Below are 18,704 nucleotides of genomic sequence, written 5' to 3'. Positions count from 1 at the left end.
CGACTACATGGGAATGGCAGAGATGACCGGCAGAATCCGAGACCAGGGGAGTGAGACAGTGGAAGAAGACTGGAAGAAATTTAAAATATATCTTAAAAACTGTTGTAATATTGAGGAGTGCTGAGATGTTATGGTGTTAAGAAACAGAGAATTGCAGCTGTATATCATAAATTTAAGGGAATTACAATGAAGATGAATTAATTAATTAAATGGAGGGTTGCTGATAAAAGGGAAAAATAAGGATGCAGAAAAAGGGAGGTATGGGGAAGTCCGGGAAACAAGGTGAAGGAAAATGAGTTTATGAAATTATACATGTTTATTTGTGTGTATGTTTTGTTTTGTTTTGTCGTTGGTGTATAATACATGTTTGGAAAATTAATAAAAAATTATTTTAAAAAAAATAAAAAATGAAAAGCTCCACACATTGATGAACCGGAAAAATAAAAATGCAGCTCCCTTTCATGACTGAAGACATGTATAAACTTTGTGTAGAAGCATAAACTTGCCATGGACAAATTTAACATTTTTTGTAATTCATTTTTATAAATACTGTATTAGATTAAGGTCTGGTTAACTACAATAACAAATTTCTCCCCTTTTTTGTAATGCACACAATATCTCTTTGTTTGCTTGTTCTGTTTCGTTTTCAACATGGGTACTATTTCTTGTTTCTTCTTCCTTTTTGTGTCTTATTCTGTGCACTTGTAATTTCATACTTTTTATTTTTCAATAAAGAATATATATTAAAAAAAAAACTTCACATGCTGATATATAGGATTATATCCAAGGTAAGTTAAAGCCACTTAGCAGGTGCACCTGTTCTGCTGGTGAAATTTTTAGTGGCAGTGGAACATTGCTGGAAGAAGAAGAAGAGGAGGAGGAGGAGGAGGAGGAGTTTGGACTTGATATCCCACCTTTCACTCCCCTTAAGGAGTCTCAAAGCGGCTAACATTCTCCTTTCCCTTCCTCCCCCACAACAAACACTCTGTGAGGTGAGCTGAGAGACTTCAGAGAAGTGTGACTGGCCCAAGGTCACCCAGCAGCTGCATGTGGAGGAGCGGGGAAGCGAACCCGGTTCACCAGATTACGAGTCCACCGCTCTTAACCACTACACCACGCATAAGCAGGGTGCTTTTCCACACTTTCCTCATTTTTTCCAGGCATTTTTAAAGCTCTGTGTTTGAGCTCCACCCCCCCCACCCCCCCACCCCAGAGCTTTCCCCACAAAAACTTGCTTTTTAAAGCTGAAGCACAACAATGGCAATTTCTGGTTTTCTGCGGATTACAGTTTGCTCTGATTCGACAGTGAATAGCAGGTTTTCGTTGAGGAAAAAGGGGAGCTCGGACAAAGAGCTTCAAAGTGCACACCTGTGTGTGGAAGGAGCGAGGCAAAAGATAAGTGTAGCTATGCCCTAACTGTTAACAGTACAACCGCTCCCGAAATCCTGATGCTGAAAGGATGGCCTCCCCAAATATTCGACACGGGACCAGGCAGGAAATGGCTTCAAATGAAAAACGGACACAGATTATAAGATTGCTTGCAGGGAGAATTGCTTTCTGTGCCTGATCCTTCCACCTACGAGCATTATGCAGAAATCTAGGGAAGGTTTGGCAAGGTGGAAAGTCTTCCCTGGAAGGACAGATAAAATCAGATGCCTGGAAAAAGTTAATGCCGGAGGGTCATAACAGCATACAAGCTCCACTGGGTGTGGTCCAGGGTTGGCTGACTCATTGGGAACCAAAGGCTTTCCTTCGCCACAGCAGGCATCTCTCATCAGGTCCTGACATTCACATAGACTTGTGATGTGCCGTCCAACTTGGAAACATCTGTGAAATGACAGAGGGATGAGTCATTCTGTTTTTCACCTGTGTACGCTCTGCATTACAGTGGTTACATTACAGTGGTACCTTGGGTTACAGACACTTCAGGCTACAGATGCTTCAGGTTACAGACTCCTCTAACTCAGAAATAGTACCTCGGGTTAAGAACTTTACCTCAGGATGAGAACAGAAATCGCGTGGTGGCAGCAGGAGGCCCCATTAGCTAAAGTGGTGCTTCAGGTTAAGAACAGTTTCAGGTTAAGAACAGACCTCCAGAACGAAATAAGTTCTTAATCTGAGGTACCACTGTATTCTGCTCAGAATTTGGGGGAGGGATAATCAGCTATTATATGCTTCTGTTTTGAAAAGAAAAAGAAAGCGTTTCTCTGATGTTTCTCTCAGTGCTGAATTCTGATCACAAATTTCACATCCGCTGTGCGATGGAATTGTAGAACTCACAGAGACACAGAAACTAAAACATTTCTGCTCTCAAAAACCCTCTAACGAAACACGCAGTGTGGCTCACAGGCAGACACAGAAACAATAAACTATTATCCTACCCCAGGCATGCAGATCCACACCACGTATTCAAACCGCATGACTTCCCCCAAAGAATCCTGGGAACTGTATAGTTCCAAGCTACAAATCTCAGTACCCTTGACAAATTACAGTTCCCAGGATTCTTTGGGGGAAGAAGCTATGTGCTTGAAAAGTATGAAGTATGCTTGAGTCTAGGGACACGGGTGGCGCTGTGGGTTAAACTACAGAGCCTAGGGCTTGCCGATCAGAAGGTCGATGGTTCAAATCCCCGCGACGGGGTGAGCTCCCGTTGCTTGGTCCCTGCTCCTGCCAACCTAGCAGTTCAAAAGCACGCCAGTGCAAGCAGATAAATAGGTACCGCTCCAGCGGGAAGGTAAACGGCCTTTCCGTGCGCTGCTCTGGTTTCACCAGAAGTGGCTTAGTCATGCCACATGACCCAGAAGCTGCACGCCGGCTCCCTCGGCCAATAAAGCAAGATGAGCACCACAACCCCAGAGTCGGCCACGACTGGACCTAACGGTCAGGGGTCCCTTTACCTTTACCTGTGCTTGAGTCTAGTTCACACAGGAAGCAGATGCAGTTCCTAGACAGGGCTGGGCCACATCAGAGGGAGGTGGGGGACTGCGTAGCTGGATGCTCTCTCACTTAAAAAATAAACAGACTTGAGGGAAACCGTTTCTAGGATAACCCCTCAATATTTTTAGTTCTGTATGTGCTGTGATTTATTTATTTATGCACGCCCCTATCTGCAATCTGACACACAGCACAGTGCAGGGACAATTTCACCACCTCATCAGTTATTTGTGCATGGTTGGTCTGACTTGCCAAACACTCCCACCTATTGGATCACAAAATTATGGCACCCGATACTTCTTCCCCCCCCCCCCCCCACTCTTTAGCAGAAGAAGCAGGAAGACTCCCGCATGTAGCAGTGGAGCATGGAAAACTGCCTTATACCAAGTCAGACAATTTGGTCCATCTAGAGCAGGACTGTCTACCCTGACCGGCAGTTCCTCTACAGGGTTTCAGGCAGGGGGGTCTCTGCCAGTCCTACCTGCAAAGGAATGAAGCCAGGATCTTCGACTCAACGAACACTGGGATTTGGCAGTACCCCAGGGCTGGCGTACCACATTTGGAAATGAGTGAAACAATAAGCATGTTCATCGAAAGAGCTCCCTACACAACCCAGAGGCTAAAATTCCTCTGTCTCCCATCCTGCCGTTGGACTGTTAGGATATTGATGTTCCGCTCCACCTTAAGAGGAACAGATACAGTGGTACCTCGGGTTAAGTACTTAATTCGTTCCAGAGGTCCATACTCAGCCTGACACTGGTCTTAACCTGAAGCACCACTTTAGCCAATGGGGCCTCCTGCTGCTGCCGCGTCGCCGGAGCACAATTTCTGTTCTCATCCTGAAGCAAAGTTCTTAACCTGAAGCACTATTTCTGGGTTAGCGGAGTCTGTAACCTGAAGCGTATGTAACCTGAAGCATATGTAACCCGAGGTACCACTGTATGTGGAGTTGTTGTATGTCACATGTTTACTTCCAGCACAGTCTGCTGGGAACTTCCGTTGTATATTGCTTTTGCAATGCTGCTGTTTTGCTTGGACACGGAGGGAAGAAGACATGTTTTTCCTTTGTCCTGCTGCTGAATAAATGCTGTAAATATGCTTACACATGTCTCTGTCCGCTACTTCTGCTGCAAAGATTTCTTATCTCTGCTGGATTGTGTGCCCAATCTCTCAAGGTTTCTGAGGCTTGAGTCGCAGTTTTGATGCTATTCCGAGAACGGAGTTTTGCCCGGCTGCCAGCCGGTGGCTGGAGCCAGCTGGGGGCCTGCTAATTGCCCCCGTCTCCCGGCAGCATCCCAACAACAGGGTTATGGGCCCAGATCCACGGTGCTTACACGAGCGTAAGGCTGCTCATGGTTGCAATCCGACCCGGCAGAGACAGAGGTATGTGAAGCGTCCCGGCCGAGGCTAGAGTTGCTTTTGATGTCCGTGCCAAGACGCAATTAGGCCAAAGATAAGCAGGCCTCGTACTGCGAGGGTCAACCCACAACCCTCCCTGCTCCAACTCACTAGAACTCTCCCCTAGCCAATCCAGAATTCCTTGCTCCAGCTGCATTACCAACCCCACTTTCCTTTGCACTTTCCACCAATAATAATAATAATAATAATAATAATAATAATAATAATAATAATAATAATAATGTTTACCGTATTTTTCCATGTATAACACCCCCCCATGTATAAGACGCCCCCTATTTTGGGGGACTCCAAATTAAGAGGGGGTGGCCCAGACATTCTGGAGCTTTTTTTAGGGGGGGTTGCCAAAAATCGCTCACCTGACAGACATATGCTGGCACTAGCACGCTTCGCAAAAGCCACCTATCGTCTGCCCCCTCGCTGGCAGAAGCTGCCATTCGCCCACCCAATTGCCGCGGTGACAGCCAATCAACAGCAGCCCTTGCCACAACCACCAATAACACGCCCAGTAGCCGCTGACAATCTCCGGTTTGCGGCAGCAACAAATCACACTATCTGGGTATAAGACAATCCCCAATTCTTAACATTATTTTTTAATTTAAAAAAACCTCGTCTTATACAGTTATACCTCGGGTTGAAGTAGCTTCGGGATGAATATTTTTAGGTTGCGCTCCATGTTACTTCCAGATTTCACCGCTCGCGAATGCGCAGACGGTCAAAATGACATCGCGCACATGCGCGGAAGCGGCGAATCGCAACCCATGCATGTGCAGATGCACAGACGTGGGTTGCGTTCGCTTCAGGATGTGAACGGGGCTCCGGAACGGATCCCAATCGCATCCAGAGGTACCACTGTACACGGAAAAGTATGGTATATGCCAACCATCTGATTGGGTTGTCCCAGCCACTCTGCCCGGCTCCCCAACAAAATATTACAAACACTATCACTAAAATAACATATTGTAATGTCCACACAATATCTTTTTTTCTGTTTTGTTTTGTTTTGTTTTCCAATGGGTGCTATTTCTTGCTGCTGCTTCTTGTTTGTGTCTTACTCTGCGCACTTGTAATTTTGCACTTTTTACTTTTCAATAAAGAATTAAAAACAAAAGCACAATAAATGTCAAACGTTAAAAACTTCCCTGCCTTCAGATGTTGAAACATCCCAGAATGTAGGCACAGAAGCCAGGGAACCTCCAAGCACGTACCTTTCCTGAGCTGCTCAAGGGGGGCTGGATGCTTCTGGCTGCAAGGAGAGATGGGAAAGATTGACTCAAAAGGAAAGCAAAAATGCAGGTTGTCATCCAATGTCACTCACTGGCCAGCAGGGCAACATGTCACATAGGTCTCATGCTCGCCATACAATAAAAAGACATTTACAGTGGTACCACGGGTTACAGACGCTTCAGGTTACAGACTCCACTAACCCAGAAAGAGTACCTCGGGTTAAGAACTTTACCTCAGGATGAGAACAGAAATTGTGCGGCGGCAGCAGGAGGCCCCATTAGCTAAAGTGGTGCTTCAGGTGAAGAACAATTTCAGGTTAAGAACGGGCCTCCAGAACGAATTAAGTTCTTAACCTGAGGTACCACTGTATACTACTTTAGGGACTTCTCCCAACGAATTCTGGAACTGTAGCTGTAAATGGCAAGCAATTTTGATGGCTGTAAGTTAGTTGTTCGAAATGTTTTTTTTTTTTTAATATTGTGCTTTAATGCTGTAACCTGCTCTGGGGACTTAGGGTGAAAGAAGGGTGGGGAATAAATAAATAGATCGATAGATCACAGAGCTAACATCCTTAACAGTGCGCAGGATCCTCATGCGATTTAAATGTCTCCCGGCTTGAAATCGAAAGTGGAATTTTACAGAAGAGTTGAGAACAAAGGGAGAGACCTCTCCAGAGTAACTCAACAGAGCCGTAAGGCACAAAAGAAATCAGGAATAAATAATATGGACATAATATTGGATGAAAAATTAAAGGAACAATTGATGGAAGTTAAAACCTCACACAGGAAGAAGAAAGGAGAACTTCACTTGCGAACTTACGAATTACTCTATGTGTTAATGTGAATTGAAGTTAATCACTGTAGCTGTGGTGTAAGGGTTTTTATCAATAATGGATTGTATTTGGTTTGAGCCATAGTCTGGAGGCAGATTTAAAGGGAATCTGACCGTGACGTACAACACGTTGGAAGCCACACAAAATTTATAATTGGCTATGTGATTGATTTGTATTTGAATTGGTATTGCTGTTTGGTATTAATATAATATGGCACATATTGGATTTTTTGTAAGTGAAAATTGATTTTTTAAAAAACAAAAATAAATAAATGTGTGTTAAATGCAGGGTGTGGGTTGAAGTGACCTGTGCCTGGTGTACAATAGGGACTGGAAAGCTGTGGCCCAGAAGCTGGTTGCAGCCTTTCTGTGTGGCCCCCAGCACTCTCCCTAGGCTGCCACCCCCTTAGCAGTCCTGATTTGAACCCCAAGTGGCTGGGATGTTCCCTTGAACTTGGGTGAGGCCTCTTCCCTCTTTCAATGGAGGCCACCGTGGGGTGTAGGGGTGAGTACATCAACTAGCCTACTGTGGTAAAATGTACCATATTTTTCGCTCTATAAGACGCACCAGACCACAAGACGCACCTAGTTTTTGGAGGAGGAAAACAAGAAAAAAAATATTCTGAATCTCAGAAGCCAGAACAGCAAGAGGGATCTCTGCGCAGTGAAAGCAGCAATCCCTCTTGCTGTTCTGGCTTCTGGGATAGCTGCGCAGCCTGCAGTCGCTCCATAAGACGCACACACATTTCCCCTTACTTTTTAGGAGGGGAAAAGTGAGTCTTACAGAGCAAAGAATACAGTACATTTCTTGAGCTGCCCATTTTTGCCTCCAGCCCTGCCTACCACTGAATAGGAGCAACATTTGTGCCTTTTCCTCCTTCCTGCTCCAGCCCCTGGATCACTTTGTCCGGCTTTTTCTGTACCTTTCCCAACTCTGCAATTCCCTTTTTGAGATGCTGTGTTCAGACCCATATATGCTTTTTCCAAACGTGGTAGCCACAGAGATTTGGTGTGAGTTTCATTTATTTTTTTTAATCCTTTTCTTTCTTACATTTCATGCAAGTTCCCTGAGTCAGCTCACAATCTTGCTCCTCGCTGGGTCCTTCAGACCAGCTATCTGCCTTGGGGGGGGGGGGGAATTACCGTTAATAAACCAACACGAGGACACTTACCTGTTTACACACCCACTCTTCACCTGTGCACTCAAAACACACAAATGCCACCAACGCTTTGCAGAGGTGGTGACGTCCCAGGTGCTGGCCAGTAGCCACTCTCCGCAGCTGACTTTTCCTGGCTCAAACCGACCGTGTTGGGAATGAGCAGAACTGGTTCTACAGGACTTAATGCAGCTCGGGGGAAGTTTCGTTTGTATTGAATGCAACGAGGACTCTTTGAAACCAGCCCCGCTTGGTTTCCTAGCTCTGTACCATCTTTTCTGACCAACAACAACTCCCTACGACCTCGATCCAAGGTCTTCCCTTCTTCCCTTCCTCTTGATGCTCACCAGCCTGGTCAGGACAATTCTCCACTTACCAACAGCTTCTCCATAGCAGCACTCCCAGCACGAATATGATTAGAGACTGCAGCGTGACACAAACTGCCAGCGGGATCCAGGTGCTCCCATTTCCTTCACTTTCTGGACATGGAGGCGTTAAGGAACCTTTTACTTTTCCTACAGGAGAGAACAAGACCATGAAATCCTGGCTCCAGCTTCTTCCCCACAGTGCACCAGAGAAGGTTTCCAACCTTTTGATTCCCAAAATGTTGGTACAGTGATACCTCGGGTTACAGATGCTTCAGGTTACAGAAACTTCAGGTTACAGACTCCACTAACCCAGAAATAGTACTTTGGGTTAAGAACTTTACCTCAGGATGAGAACAGAAATTGTGCGGCGGCAGCAGGAGGCTCCATTAGCTAAAGTGGTACCTCAGGTTAAGAATAGTTTCAGGTTAAGAATGGACCTCCAGAACAAATTAAGTACTTAACCTGAGGTACCACTGTACTAGAGTGTCAGGATCAGGTCAGCGATAAAACGCCCAGTGCCTGAGAAGTTAACTCTTTATTCAAAGAAACCAGAACAGTGCAGGCCTTGGGATCACAGCAACTCTTCCCAGTAGGGAGTGAATGTCCCCACCTTCCCACCGCTCTCTACAGCTCCTCTCCTGGGTCCTTTCCCAGCAACCTGAGGCGCCTTCATCTTCTCTCTCGTTGTTCCTCCCACTTCATGCCTCTTCTGGTCCTGAGAGACCAGGGGGAAGACGAGCTTGTCACAGCAGGAGGGGGAGATTCCTTGGCTTCTTCACCACTCTGCCTCTTTACCGCCTTCCTCTCCAGCCTCAACTTCTGCCTCTGATTCTAGGCTGCTCTCTGCCACAGATTCTCCCTGCTCACTAAACCCTGTTACCTTTTCAGCTTCCCACACCTCCTCCTCTCAGTCTTCCCCTTCTGACCGCTCATCGTTGTCCCACCACCAAGCCTCTTTGTCATGCGTGGAGAGTCTGCCTCCCCCTTTGGTAACTTCACAGATAAGAATTAACAAGCAGTTTATATTTTACAGTCCTTTTTATTCAGGCATCAGGCCACAAGCAAAAATCCACTTCCCTCCACAAGGAGAGCAGTTGGCTACTCCAATTCTTCCCCCTTCCATCTCCCGCAACATCCTGTTCACCAACAGGAAGTTCCTCCTCCTCCTCTCCGCACTCTTTGTTCTCTCATACGTTCGGATCTCCTAGTTCGTGGGGAGGGAGGGTCCTGCACAGGCTCTAATAAGGTCTCTGCTATCTGTCCCCTCCCTTTTATTTCTCTTGTCATTATCTCGTAGCTAGGCAACTCCTGTTTAATCTGCTCTGTGTCTGTGTCTCCCTCTGCTTCTGAGACTGCTGGAAACAAGGGGGGTGAGTCTCTCCCTCCCCCCAGCCCCTCTTCTGAGGGAAGCTGATCTGCCTGAGCATGCATTCCCCAATCCTCTGCTTCAGGCCTTTCCCTGACACTCTGGCTCTGAGCCTTCTTCCCCAGGGAGTTCCCCAGCTGATGCCTCCCATCAATCCTCTTTGCCCAGCCAGTATATGACATTGAGCAGGGAACAGTGTAGAAAGCTGCCTTACACTAGGGTTACCAAATGTCCCTGTTTCCCGGGGACAGTCCCCGGATTTGCAAATAAGTCCCCAGACAAATTCCATCCCCGGAATGTCCCCGGATTTCATCTAACGTCCCAGGGAAACGCAGCAGCAGCAGCAGTCTCAGCAGCCCGGAGCATTTGGCTCTGGCTGGCTTCAGGAGCAGCTCAGAAGCCCCCATAGGATGGTGGTGCAGGGGCTTGAAGATGCAGCTTCCGGGCTGCCTCCACCTTCCCTGACCCCAGCAACTGAGCTGTGAAGAGAGGCTTCACGCCGCCTATTGGAGCAGCCCCATCCCAACTCCTACTTGCGTGCAAGCAGGATGGGGCAGGGATCTCTCAGCTGTGAAGGGAGGCTTCACGCTGCCTATCAGAGCTTGTGTGCAAGCAGGAGGGGGCAGGGATCTCTCAGTTAGGCAATGGGAAGACTCCCTTCCCAGCTGAGGGATCCCTGCCCCCTCCTGCTTGCACGCAAGTAGGAATGAGATTAGGGCTGCTCCGATGGGAAGGGTGGCATCTCGCTGCCCGAGCCTCACCACCACCGCCACTCTCGGCCCTCCTTCTCCGCCTTCCATGCCTGACCCACAGCGCACCGCTTCCCCACCACCAACAACAACAACTCAGGGGCTGCCCAGGCTCATGGAGAAAGGAGATAGAAGCCTCAGAGGAAGAGGAAACGTGGCGGTTGAGGTCAAGGCGGTGGCAACCCCTCTGCCATGCCGTCACTGCAACATCAACATCCTGAACGTGTAGTATTTATTTATTTAAAGTGTTGCCAGATTCATGGGGGGGGGGAGAATCTGGTAACCTTACCTTACACCGAGTTAGATCATTGGTCCACTTAGCTCAGTACTGTATACACTGACTGGCAGCAGCAGGTTTCAGGCAGGGTACAGTCCTATTCCTATCTGGTGACTGAACCCGGGACCTTCTGCATGCAAAGCAGATGTTCTGTTACTAAACTAGGGGACCCTTTCCAGAATACTGGTACTATTAAACAATACTGTGTTGACCAGCTGATGCAATAGTGGGGGACACTATTCAAGCATTGCATCTAGGACCCCTCCAGACATCTTTTTTATTGTGCATTAATGGTGATTTGTGCTCATGGTAGTTTTGGAGTAGTTCTGTATGATCCTGCTCTCAATACAGCTTGCACCTGCAAAGGTTTTGGGACAGACACACGGCTTTGTTTCCAGTTGGTTGCATGTTCCACGCAGTTTCCTGATAAAATCCCGTTAACTTTTCATATCACAAACATTCCAGAGGTTTTGTTTTTGTCCCATTTTTTGTGCTGTAATTCAAAATTGCACCTCTAGATGGCAATGGCACCATAAGTAACGCTAGTAGCAGAACACAGCAGAACTAATAAAGCAGAATTATGTGTGGATCATCCGGAATAAATCTAACCGAATGCAAGATGGCTACATACACACCAAATGTAGTTAACTTGCAACTTATGCACATTTAACTTGTGCACATGCAGCTTCATGCACTTGGCAAAAAAATTAAAAGTAAAAGGGTTCAGAAAGTGAGTGAGCGTCCAGGGGAAAAGACCTTTGCAATCCCACCCACCACTGAATACAAACAATTTTGGCTTTACATGCTAACCCTGGAACGCAATCCCCACTTCAATTGAGAGTCATCTATATTTAAAGCACATTCCTACCCCAAGAAGTTTACCCCTCACAAAGCTGTATTTCTCAGCACCCTTAACAAACTACAGTTCCCAACATTATCTGGGGTGTGTGGAAATCTGCTTTAAATGTAAGGTGTGCAAGCAGAGTATTATTGCACCAATAAAGGTAAAAGGTAAAGGTAAAGGATGCCTGGACAGTTACGGTAAGTCCAGTCAAAGGCGACTATGGGGTTGTGGTGCTCATCTCACTTTCAGCCCTAGGGTGTTTGTCCGCAGACAGCTTTCTGGGTCATGTGGCCAGCATGACTAAACCGCTTCTGGTGCAACGAGACACTGTGATGGAAGCCAGAGCACACAGAAACACCATTTACCTTCCCGCCGCAGCGGTACCTATTTATCTACTTGCACTGCTTTCAAACTGCTAGGTTGGCAGGAGCTGGGACCGAACAACGGGAGCTCACCCTGTTACGGGGATTCGAACCACTGACCTTCTGATCGCCAAGCCCTAGGCTCTGTGGTTTAGACCACAGCGCCACCCACTGTTATTGCAACAATAACATATTGCAATCTACAGCCGTGCAGGCATGTAGCCTTTGAAACACACAGGAGTAATTTCTTCACAGGGTGCTTTTGTATAGAGCGGTTTGCGACAGTACGCACCTTTGTGCGATAACATCGCCTAAAGCAGCAGCTAGTTTCTGTGTCGTCTGTACACAGACTTAGGTGTGTTTTCAAATGGGGCTCTATGTTTCCCTCCCCTCAGTCAGCGATTCCACAGCCCTTTCAAATATATGCACACAGTCATCAATATCTCAGAACTTTAGCTACCCCCTCCCTAGAGAGCGGATTCCCTGCAAAGTAGCCCAAATACCTAGAAAGCCCCTTACCTGGAGGAAAGGGCAGCCAACCGCAGCAGCCGCACGAATCCTGTTCCCTCCCCGTCAAACGGAAGGCGATCTCCTGCTTCTCAGCAAAGCTGCACTTCAGTCTTCTCTCTTTGGTCTCCTTCCCTTCCCTCAAGCAAATGTGGAGCTGAGATGCCCTGTGACCTTTGAAGATGCTGTAGTCTCTCTCCTTCTCGCCTTGCTGGAGAGCCTTCTTGCCTTCCCACCAGCTCACCACGTTATTGCCTAATTCCTTGCTCGAGACAGAGCAGCTCAGGACGTAGCACACGAGATCAGATCGTCTGCTCTCCAGCATCCGCTTAGTGCCTGGATGAGAAAGAAGCATCTCTGGTGTGCCATGTTCAATTTAAGAAGCATTTGGGACTGGGGCTGGAGGTGGGATGGGCTTAGCGCCTTTCTCTTCATTGCCAGGGATCTCCAGGACTCAGTGGTTCAGAGACGGGAGGGTCTGCCAGGGTAGGACTGGCCTGGTTGTTGTTGTTGTTGTTTAGTCGTTTAGTCGTGTCCAACTCTTCGTGACCCCAGGGACCAGAGCACGCCAGGCACTCCTGTCTTCCACTGCCTCCCACAGTTTGGTCAAACTCATGCTGGTAGCTTTGAGAACACTGTCCAACCATTTCGTCCTCTGTCGTCCCCTTCTCCTTGTGCCCTCCATCTTTCCCAACATCAGGGTCTTTTCCAGGGAGTCTTCTCTTCTCATGAGGTGGCCAAAGTATTGGAGCCTCAGCTTCAGGATCTGTCCTTCCCGTGAGCACTCAGGGCTGATTTCCTTCAGAATGGAGAGGTTTGATCTTCTTGCAGTCCATGGGACTCTCAAAAGTCTCCTCCAGCACCATAATTCAAAAGCATCAATTCTTCGGTGATCAGCCTTCTTTATGGTCCAGCTAGCCAACTCATTATCCCACCAATGGCAGCGGTTACTGGGAATAGGGAACATAGGAAGCGGCCTCATCCCAAGTCAAACCATCGGTCTATCTAGTTCAGCATCACCTACACTGACTGCCAGAGCCGGCCCTATGATGAGACAGAGCGAGGCAGTCGCCTCAGGCGGCAGATGCTTAGAGGTGCAGAGCGGAGAGCGTTGTTGTACCACTTTGCCTACTCTGCCCCACCCCCCTACAGAGCTATCCTGCTGCCCTCAGCTGTGGCAGAGGTATAGGAGCCAACTCCTAGGGGCTGAGGTCACTTCACACACACCCAATAAAATATTTGAGGGGGCCGCCCACCCCGCCACAAAGTTAAGAGGCATTGCCATTGAAATGGTGTATGTATACTGAAAACTAAGATCGTGGCCACTGGTCCCATCACCTCCTGGCAAATAGAAGGTGAAGAAATGGAGGCAGTGAGAGATTTTACTTTCTTGGGCTCCATGATCACTGCAGATGGTGACAGCAGTCACAAAATTAAAAGATGCCTGCTCCTTGGGAGAAAGGTGATGGCAAACCTAGACAGCATCTTAAAAAGCAGAGACATCACCTTGCCAACAAAGGTCCGTATAGTAAAAACTATGGTTTTCCCGGTAGTGATGTATGGAAGTGAGAACTGGGCCATAAAGAAGGCTGATCGCTGAAGAATTGATGCTTTTGAATTATGGTGCTGGAGGAGACTCTTGAGAGTCCCATGGACTGCAAGGAGATCAAACCTCTCCATTCTGAAGGAAACCAGCCCTGAGTGCTCACTGGAAGGACAGATCGTGAAGCTGAGGCTCCAATACTTTGGCCACCTCATGAGAAGAGAAGACTCCCTGGAAAAGACCCTGATGTTGGGAAAGATGGAGGGCACAAGCAGAAGGGAACGACAGAGGACCAGATGGTTGGACAGTGTTCTCGAAGCTACCAGCATGAGTTTGACCAAACTGCGGGAGGCAGTGGAAGACAGGAGTGCCTGGCATGCTCTGGTCCACGGGGTCACGAAGAGTCGGACACGACTAAATGACTAAACAACATACTGAATCTTATGGCTGATTAGGTGGGGTGGGGATTACCTTACTCCCCCGCCCCCTATATATTTTTATTTTATTCAAGTTGGCACCCCTGGGCAGAGGACAATGCCCTGCGTCCAGTTCCGAAGTAAGATTTAACTTCCAGCCTGGTAGGCTTCTGTACATTTAAGGAGGAGGGGAGGCACCATCTTGTCATTTGCTTCAGGCAGAAAAATGTCGTGGACCGGCCTTGCTGAATGGCAGTGGCACTGCTGGATTTCAGAGAATGACTCTCCCCAGTCCTGCCTGGAGATGCCACAGATTGAACTACAGTCTTATGGCCCTATAGAAAGGGTTCAGAATAAGATAGGAGCTGGGGATTCGTCAGTTTAAATGGATTTTATTATTTTTCCATAAGAGAAACAAAGGTCATAAGTGCTCCATGTTATGTACTGAAGTTCTCGCCCTGGACCAGCAGGGGGATACTGTAGATAGTTTTCACTCAGGTCCACATATGCAAATAAGGGATTGAAAGTGATGTTCAGTGATTGGATAGTTACAGAAAATGGTTACTGTTGCGGTCTAGTGGAGCTCTATATAAGCAGGCTGGCTGAACCCTTCAGTTCAGTTCTGTCCTGGCCTGTGAATAAACAAGAGCTGTTTGAAGAATCGCTGTGTCGTCTGATATGTTCACCCACAACTTAACACTCCATATATTAGGAAAACAGTGACAGGTATGACAGGGACCCTAAGTGCCTTTTCAGTCTCATTTAACACTGGTCCACTCACCTGTGGTGACCACCAGGTCGTAATAATTGACTGAGCTGCACCAGTATCTGCCGTGATCGCTGTCCGTCACATTTCTAAACTGAAGGGAGTAATTTTGAAGCACCCTGAGGCGATCCCAGGCCTCTGGGAGACGAGTCACGGGGCCGTTCCCCCGCTTGGAAAAGAGAAGGGTGGGTCCGCTTTGCTGAAGGTACCAGGATACTTCCCCACGTTCGCCAGGACATGGCAGCTCTGGCGAAGAGCCTTTCTCTGCATATATCACTTGTGGGGAGAGAAGGCTTCGTTAGGCCCCAGAAGGTTAGGAGACACAAGAGAAACACCTCAGATGTTTTGGAACACAGCTCACATCACCCAACATGGCCAACAACAAAGGATTTTGGGAGTCTGCAGTCCATCACATCTGGAAGACACGCCATTGGTAACCCCTGAACTGGCAGGGCTATATCTAACATTAGAAACAGAAGAAGCTGCATTGTTTGGAGTCATACCATTGGGTTTGGATGGGGCGGAACAAGACATTCTCTTAAGTTTTTATTTTTTGGTCAGGCTCCCCCTGAGCCGTTGGAGAATCTCAGTCCCTCCGCTGGACAATGTTAAGTGAGATGTCCTTCCACGGGTGGAGAATTTCAGCCGACACTATGGCTCCCACCCAACAGATTTTAAGGTTGTCATGGGCTTGGCCTCCACTCATTACAGCCCTCCTCATTGAGCTTGTCACCTCCAACATCCACAACTATGCCGTAGCAACAGTGTTTTGTTCAGCATTACAGAGCCAAATCACTCAAAGCGAGAGAATTTTTCAGAGAATATTCCCACCCCCTTGCCTTCCCAAGAACCGTTGGAGAAAAAAACTCCCTCCCATTCTGCCTACTTGGCAAAATGTTCCTCTCTCACCCTCCAGCCAACTGAAAATAATGTGGAGAAACATGGAAGGCCATTTGCCCAGTGTGGTCCCCAGCCATCCTACAATTAACTCCTTCAAATTATACAATCAGTATTATTGAGTTAGGGATGCGGGTGGCGCTGTGAGTTAAACCACACAGAGCCTAGGACTTGCCGATCAGAAGGTTGGCGGTTCGAATCCCCGCGACGGGGTAAGCTCCCATTGCTCGGTCCCTGCTCCTGCCAACCTAGCAGTTCGAAAGCACCTCAAAGTGCAAGTAGATAAATAGGTACCACTCCAGTGGGAAGGTAAACAGCATTTCCGTGCGCTGCTCTGGTTAGTCATGCTGGCCACATGACCCGGAAGCTGTACGCCGGCTCCCTAGGCCAGTAAAGCGAGATGAGCGCCGCAACCCCAGAGTTGGCCACGACTGGACCTAATGGTCAGGGGTCCCTTTACCTTTACCTTTATCATTGAGTTGGAAGGGTTCCTATGGGCAAATTCAGAGCTAGAGCATCCACAGCAGCCTCTCCTTGAAGACATCTAACAAACTGCTCCCATTGCCTAATTTTTCCTAGCCTTAAAGAGTTTCTCCTACTGCTCAGCTTAAACCCACTCTCCTGCAACCTTAGGTCAAATCCTGCCTTCCAGGGGCAGCAGAGAGCAGGTATTTGCCCTTTTCCACCCAACAGTTATTCGGGTTTTGGAAGAATCTGTATGTATGTGTGCGTGTCCATCTCCCTTGGTCTTTTCTTTCTGCAGTCTTAATAGTCCTTTCCCAGAAGTGTCTCACTAGGCGGGCAATTGCTGCTGTGCTAGCTTCCTGCAGGTGGGAGGTCAGCATGGTGCAACACACCAGCAGAGCCAATCCCAGATCTTCCAAGATCTCCTACTGTCCAGGATTTACAGGAGCTGTCCTGGTTTCTGATTTGATCCCTGAATGTCCCGCTTTTCCTTAGGACATCAATATTTTCATCGGAGAAATATTGGAGGGTGTGGAGTTATAAACATACACACACACACACACACACACACAAACCGAGCCAAGGAGATGACTATACAACCTTTAGAAGACATCTGAAGGCAGCCGCAAATAGGGAAGTTTTTAATGTTTAATGTTTTTTACGATTTTATATACAGTGGTACCTTTGTTCTCGGACTTAATCCGTTCTGGGAGTCCGTTTGATTCACAAAACGGTTCGGAAACCAAGGCACAGCTTCCGATTGGCTGGAGAAGCTTCCTGCACTCAATCGGAAGCCGTGGAAGCCGCGTCAGACGTTTGTCTTCCAAAAAATGTTCGCAAACTGGAACATTCACTTCCAGGTTTCTGGCGTTCGGGAGCTGATTTGTTCTGGAGCCAAGCCATTTGAGTAACAAGGTACCACTGTATGTTGGAAGCTGCTCAGAGTGGCTGGGACAACCCAGCCAGATGGGCAGGGTATAAATAATACATTTATTATCATCATGATGATGGAATAGGACGCCACTATTTTCATCAGAGAAATGTTGGAGGGTATGCAACCCGGTGCTCTTGCTAGCGTGTTTGCACCATGCCAACCGACCCACTGCCTCTCCCCTCCCAGTAAGCAACACCAACCCACCTGCCAGGAAGCTATGGCAGTACCCCCACCACACCCAGTACGCTGCTTCTGACCCCTCCCCAGCAGAGCTGCCTGGCACCGCCTCCACCCCCTCCAATCATAGCTGTCAACGTTTCCCTTTTTTTAAGGGAAATTCCCTTATTCCGAATAGGATTCCTCGCAAGAAAAGGGAAAAGTTGACAGCTATGCCTCCAATCCCAAACATATGCAAACCAGCCCATCACTTCCAGGTTTTCATTAACGCCATTACCAAAACAAATGCAATTCAGAAAGCGGGTGGGGAGAGGAATCTTACGTTCAGCACCACCAAGCCGCAAGAAGATGGCCACCAGAGCAGCAAGGGCCGCCTTGAAATTTCGAGGGCCGCCATCCATTTTGGAGGGGAGAGGCTTCTGGCTGGACATTGCAGGCAGCAGAATGCGTTCTTCTAGCAGGGCTCTCCTTCTGGGTTCTTACGGTGGTGTTTTGTCGACTCATATGCTGTATTTACCATATTTTATTTCTTTCAACCATAAACTGCTGAGGCATCAAAGGAAGGCAAAGAATACGGAGTTCAAGTCATATCTACATCCGACATACCCTGAGGGCACTGGGAGGATGGCTTATCAATAATGGCATGAATTTGTTTGTTGTGGGGAAGGCGGAAGTAGCAGGAGGGAGAGGATATATATATAGAAAGACCATCAAATGTCCTGTGCAAGGAGTCCTGCTTTTTTTGGAAGCCAGAATGGTGCTACAGTTAAGTGTTAGATTAGGACATGGGAGACAAGGGATCCTCACTCACCATAAAGATTAGTGGTGACCTTGGGGCAGCCTAACCTACCTCAAAAAGTTGTTGTGACTCTGTGATTAGAAAGAAGTGGGATACATTGACTGGGGAAGGGGAAGGAGGAAAACACTTCTTATGCTGCAAAAACTATTTATTTTGGAAGTAAAGGTAAAGGTAAAGGTAAAAGGTCCAGTTGTGGCTGACTCTGGGGTTGCAGTGCTCATCTCGCTTTATTGGCCAAGGGAGCCGGCATACAGCTTCCAGGTCATGTGGCCAGCATGACTAAGCCACTTCTGGCGAACCAGAGCAGCGCACAGAAACACCGTTTACCTTCCCACTGGAGTGGTACCTATTTATCTACTTGCACTTTGACGTGCTTTCGAACTGCTAGGTTGGCAAGAGCAGGGACCGAGCAACGGGAGCTCACCCCGTCGCGGGGATTCGAACCGTCGACCTTCTGATCGGCAAGTCCTAGGCTCTGTGGTTTAACCCACAGCGCCACCTGCATCCCTTTATTTCGGAAGTAAGTCCTGCTATAATCACAGAGCTTATGCCCAAGCTATCTGAAAGACCACATTCCCTCATATAAATCTGCACAGGCTTTGAGATCTTCAGGGGAGAGGCCCTTCTCTCAGTCCTGCCACCCTCACAGGCACACTTAGTGGAGACGCA

The 18,704-nt window shown here is 47.8% G+C and overlaps 1 protein-coding gene across 1 annotated transcript; it reads right to left on the bottom strand.

Annotated features, from left to right (window-relative positions):
• Positions 1-1,215: 1,215 nt before the first annotated feature.
• On the bottom strand, positions 1,216-17,740 carry LY6G6F (lymphocyte antigen 6 family member G6F). The gene is given in 7 exon segments (XM_028717602.2): positions 1,216-1,827; positions 5,559-5,596; positions 7,942-8,080; positions 12,051-12,374; positions 14,779-15,039; positions 17,559-17,706; positions 17,708-17,740. Coding segments are annotated over 7 exon segments (996 nt in total). The 3' UTR covers positions 1,216-1,774.
• Positions 17,741-18,704: the final 964 nt, after the last annotated feature.

The sequence above is a fragment of the Podarcis muralis genome, chromosome 2, assembly GCF_964188315.1.
Source record: "Podarcis muralis chromosome 2, rPodMur119.hap1.1, whole genome shotgun sequence".
Lineage (NCBI taxonomy): Eukaryota > Metazoa > Chordata > Lepidosauria > Squamata > Lacertidae > Podarcis > Podarcis muralis.
Note: the sequence above shows the minus strand (reverse complement) of the source record. Positions and strands in the feature narration are given on the sequence as shown.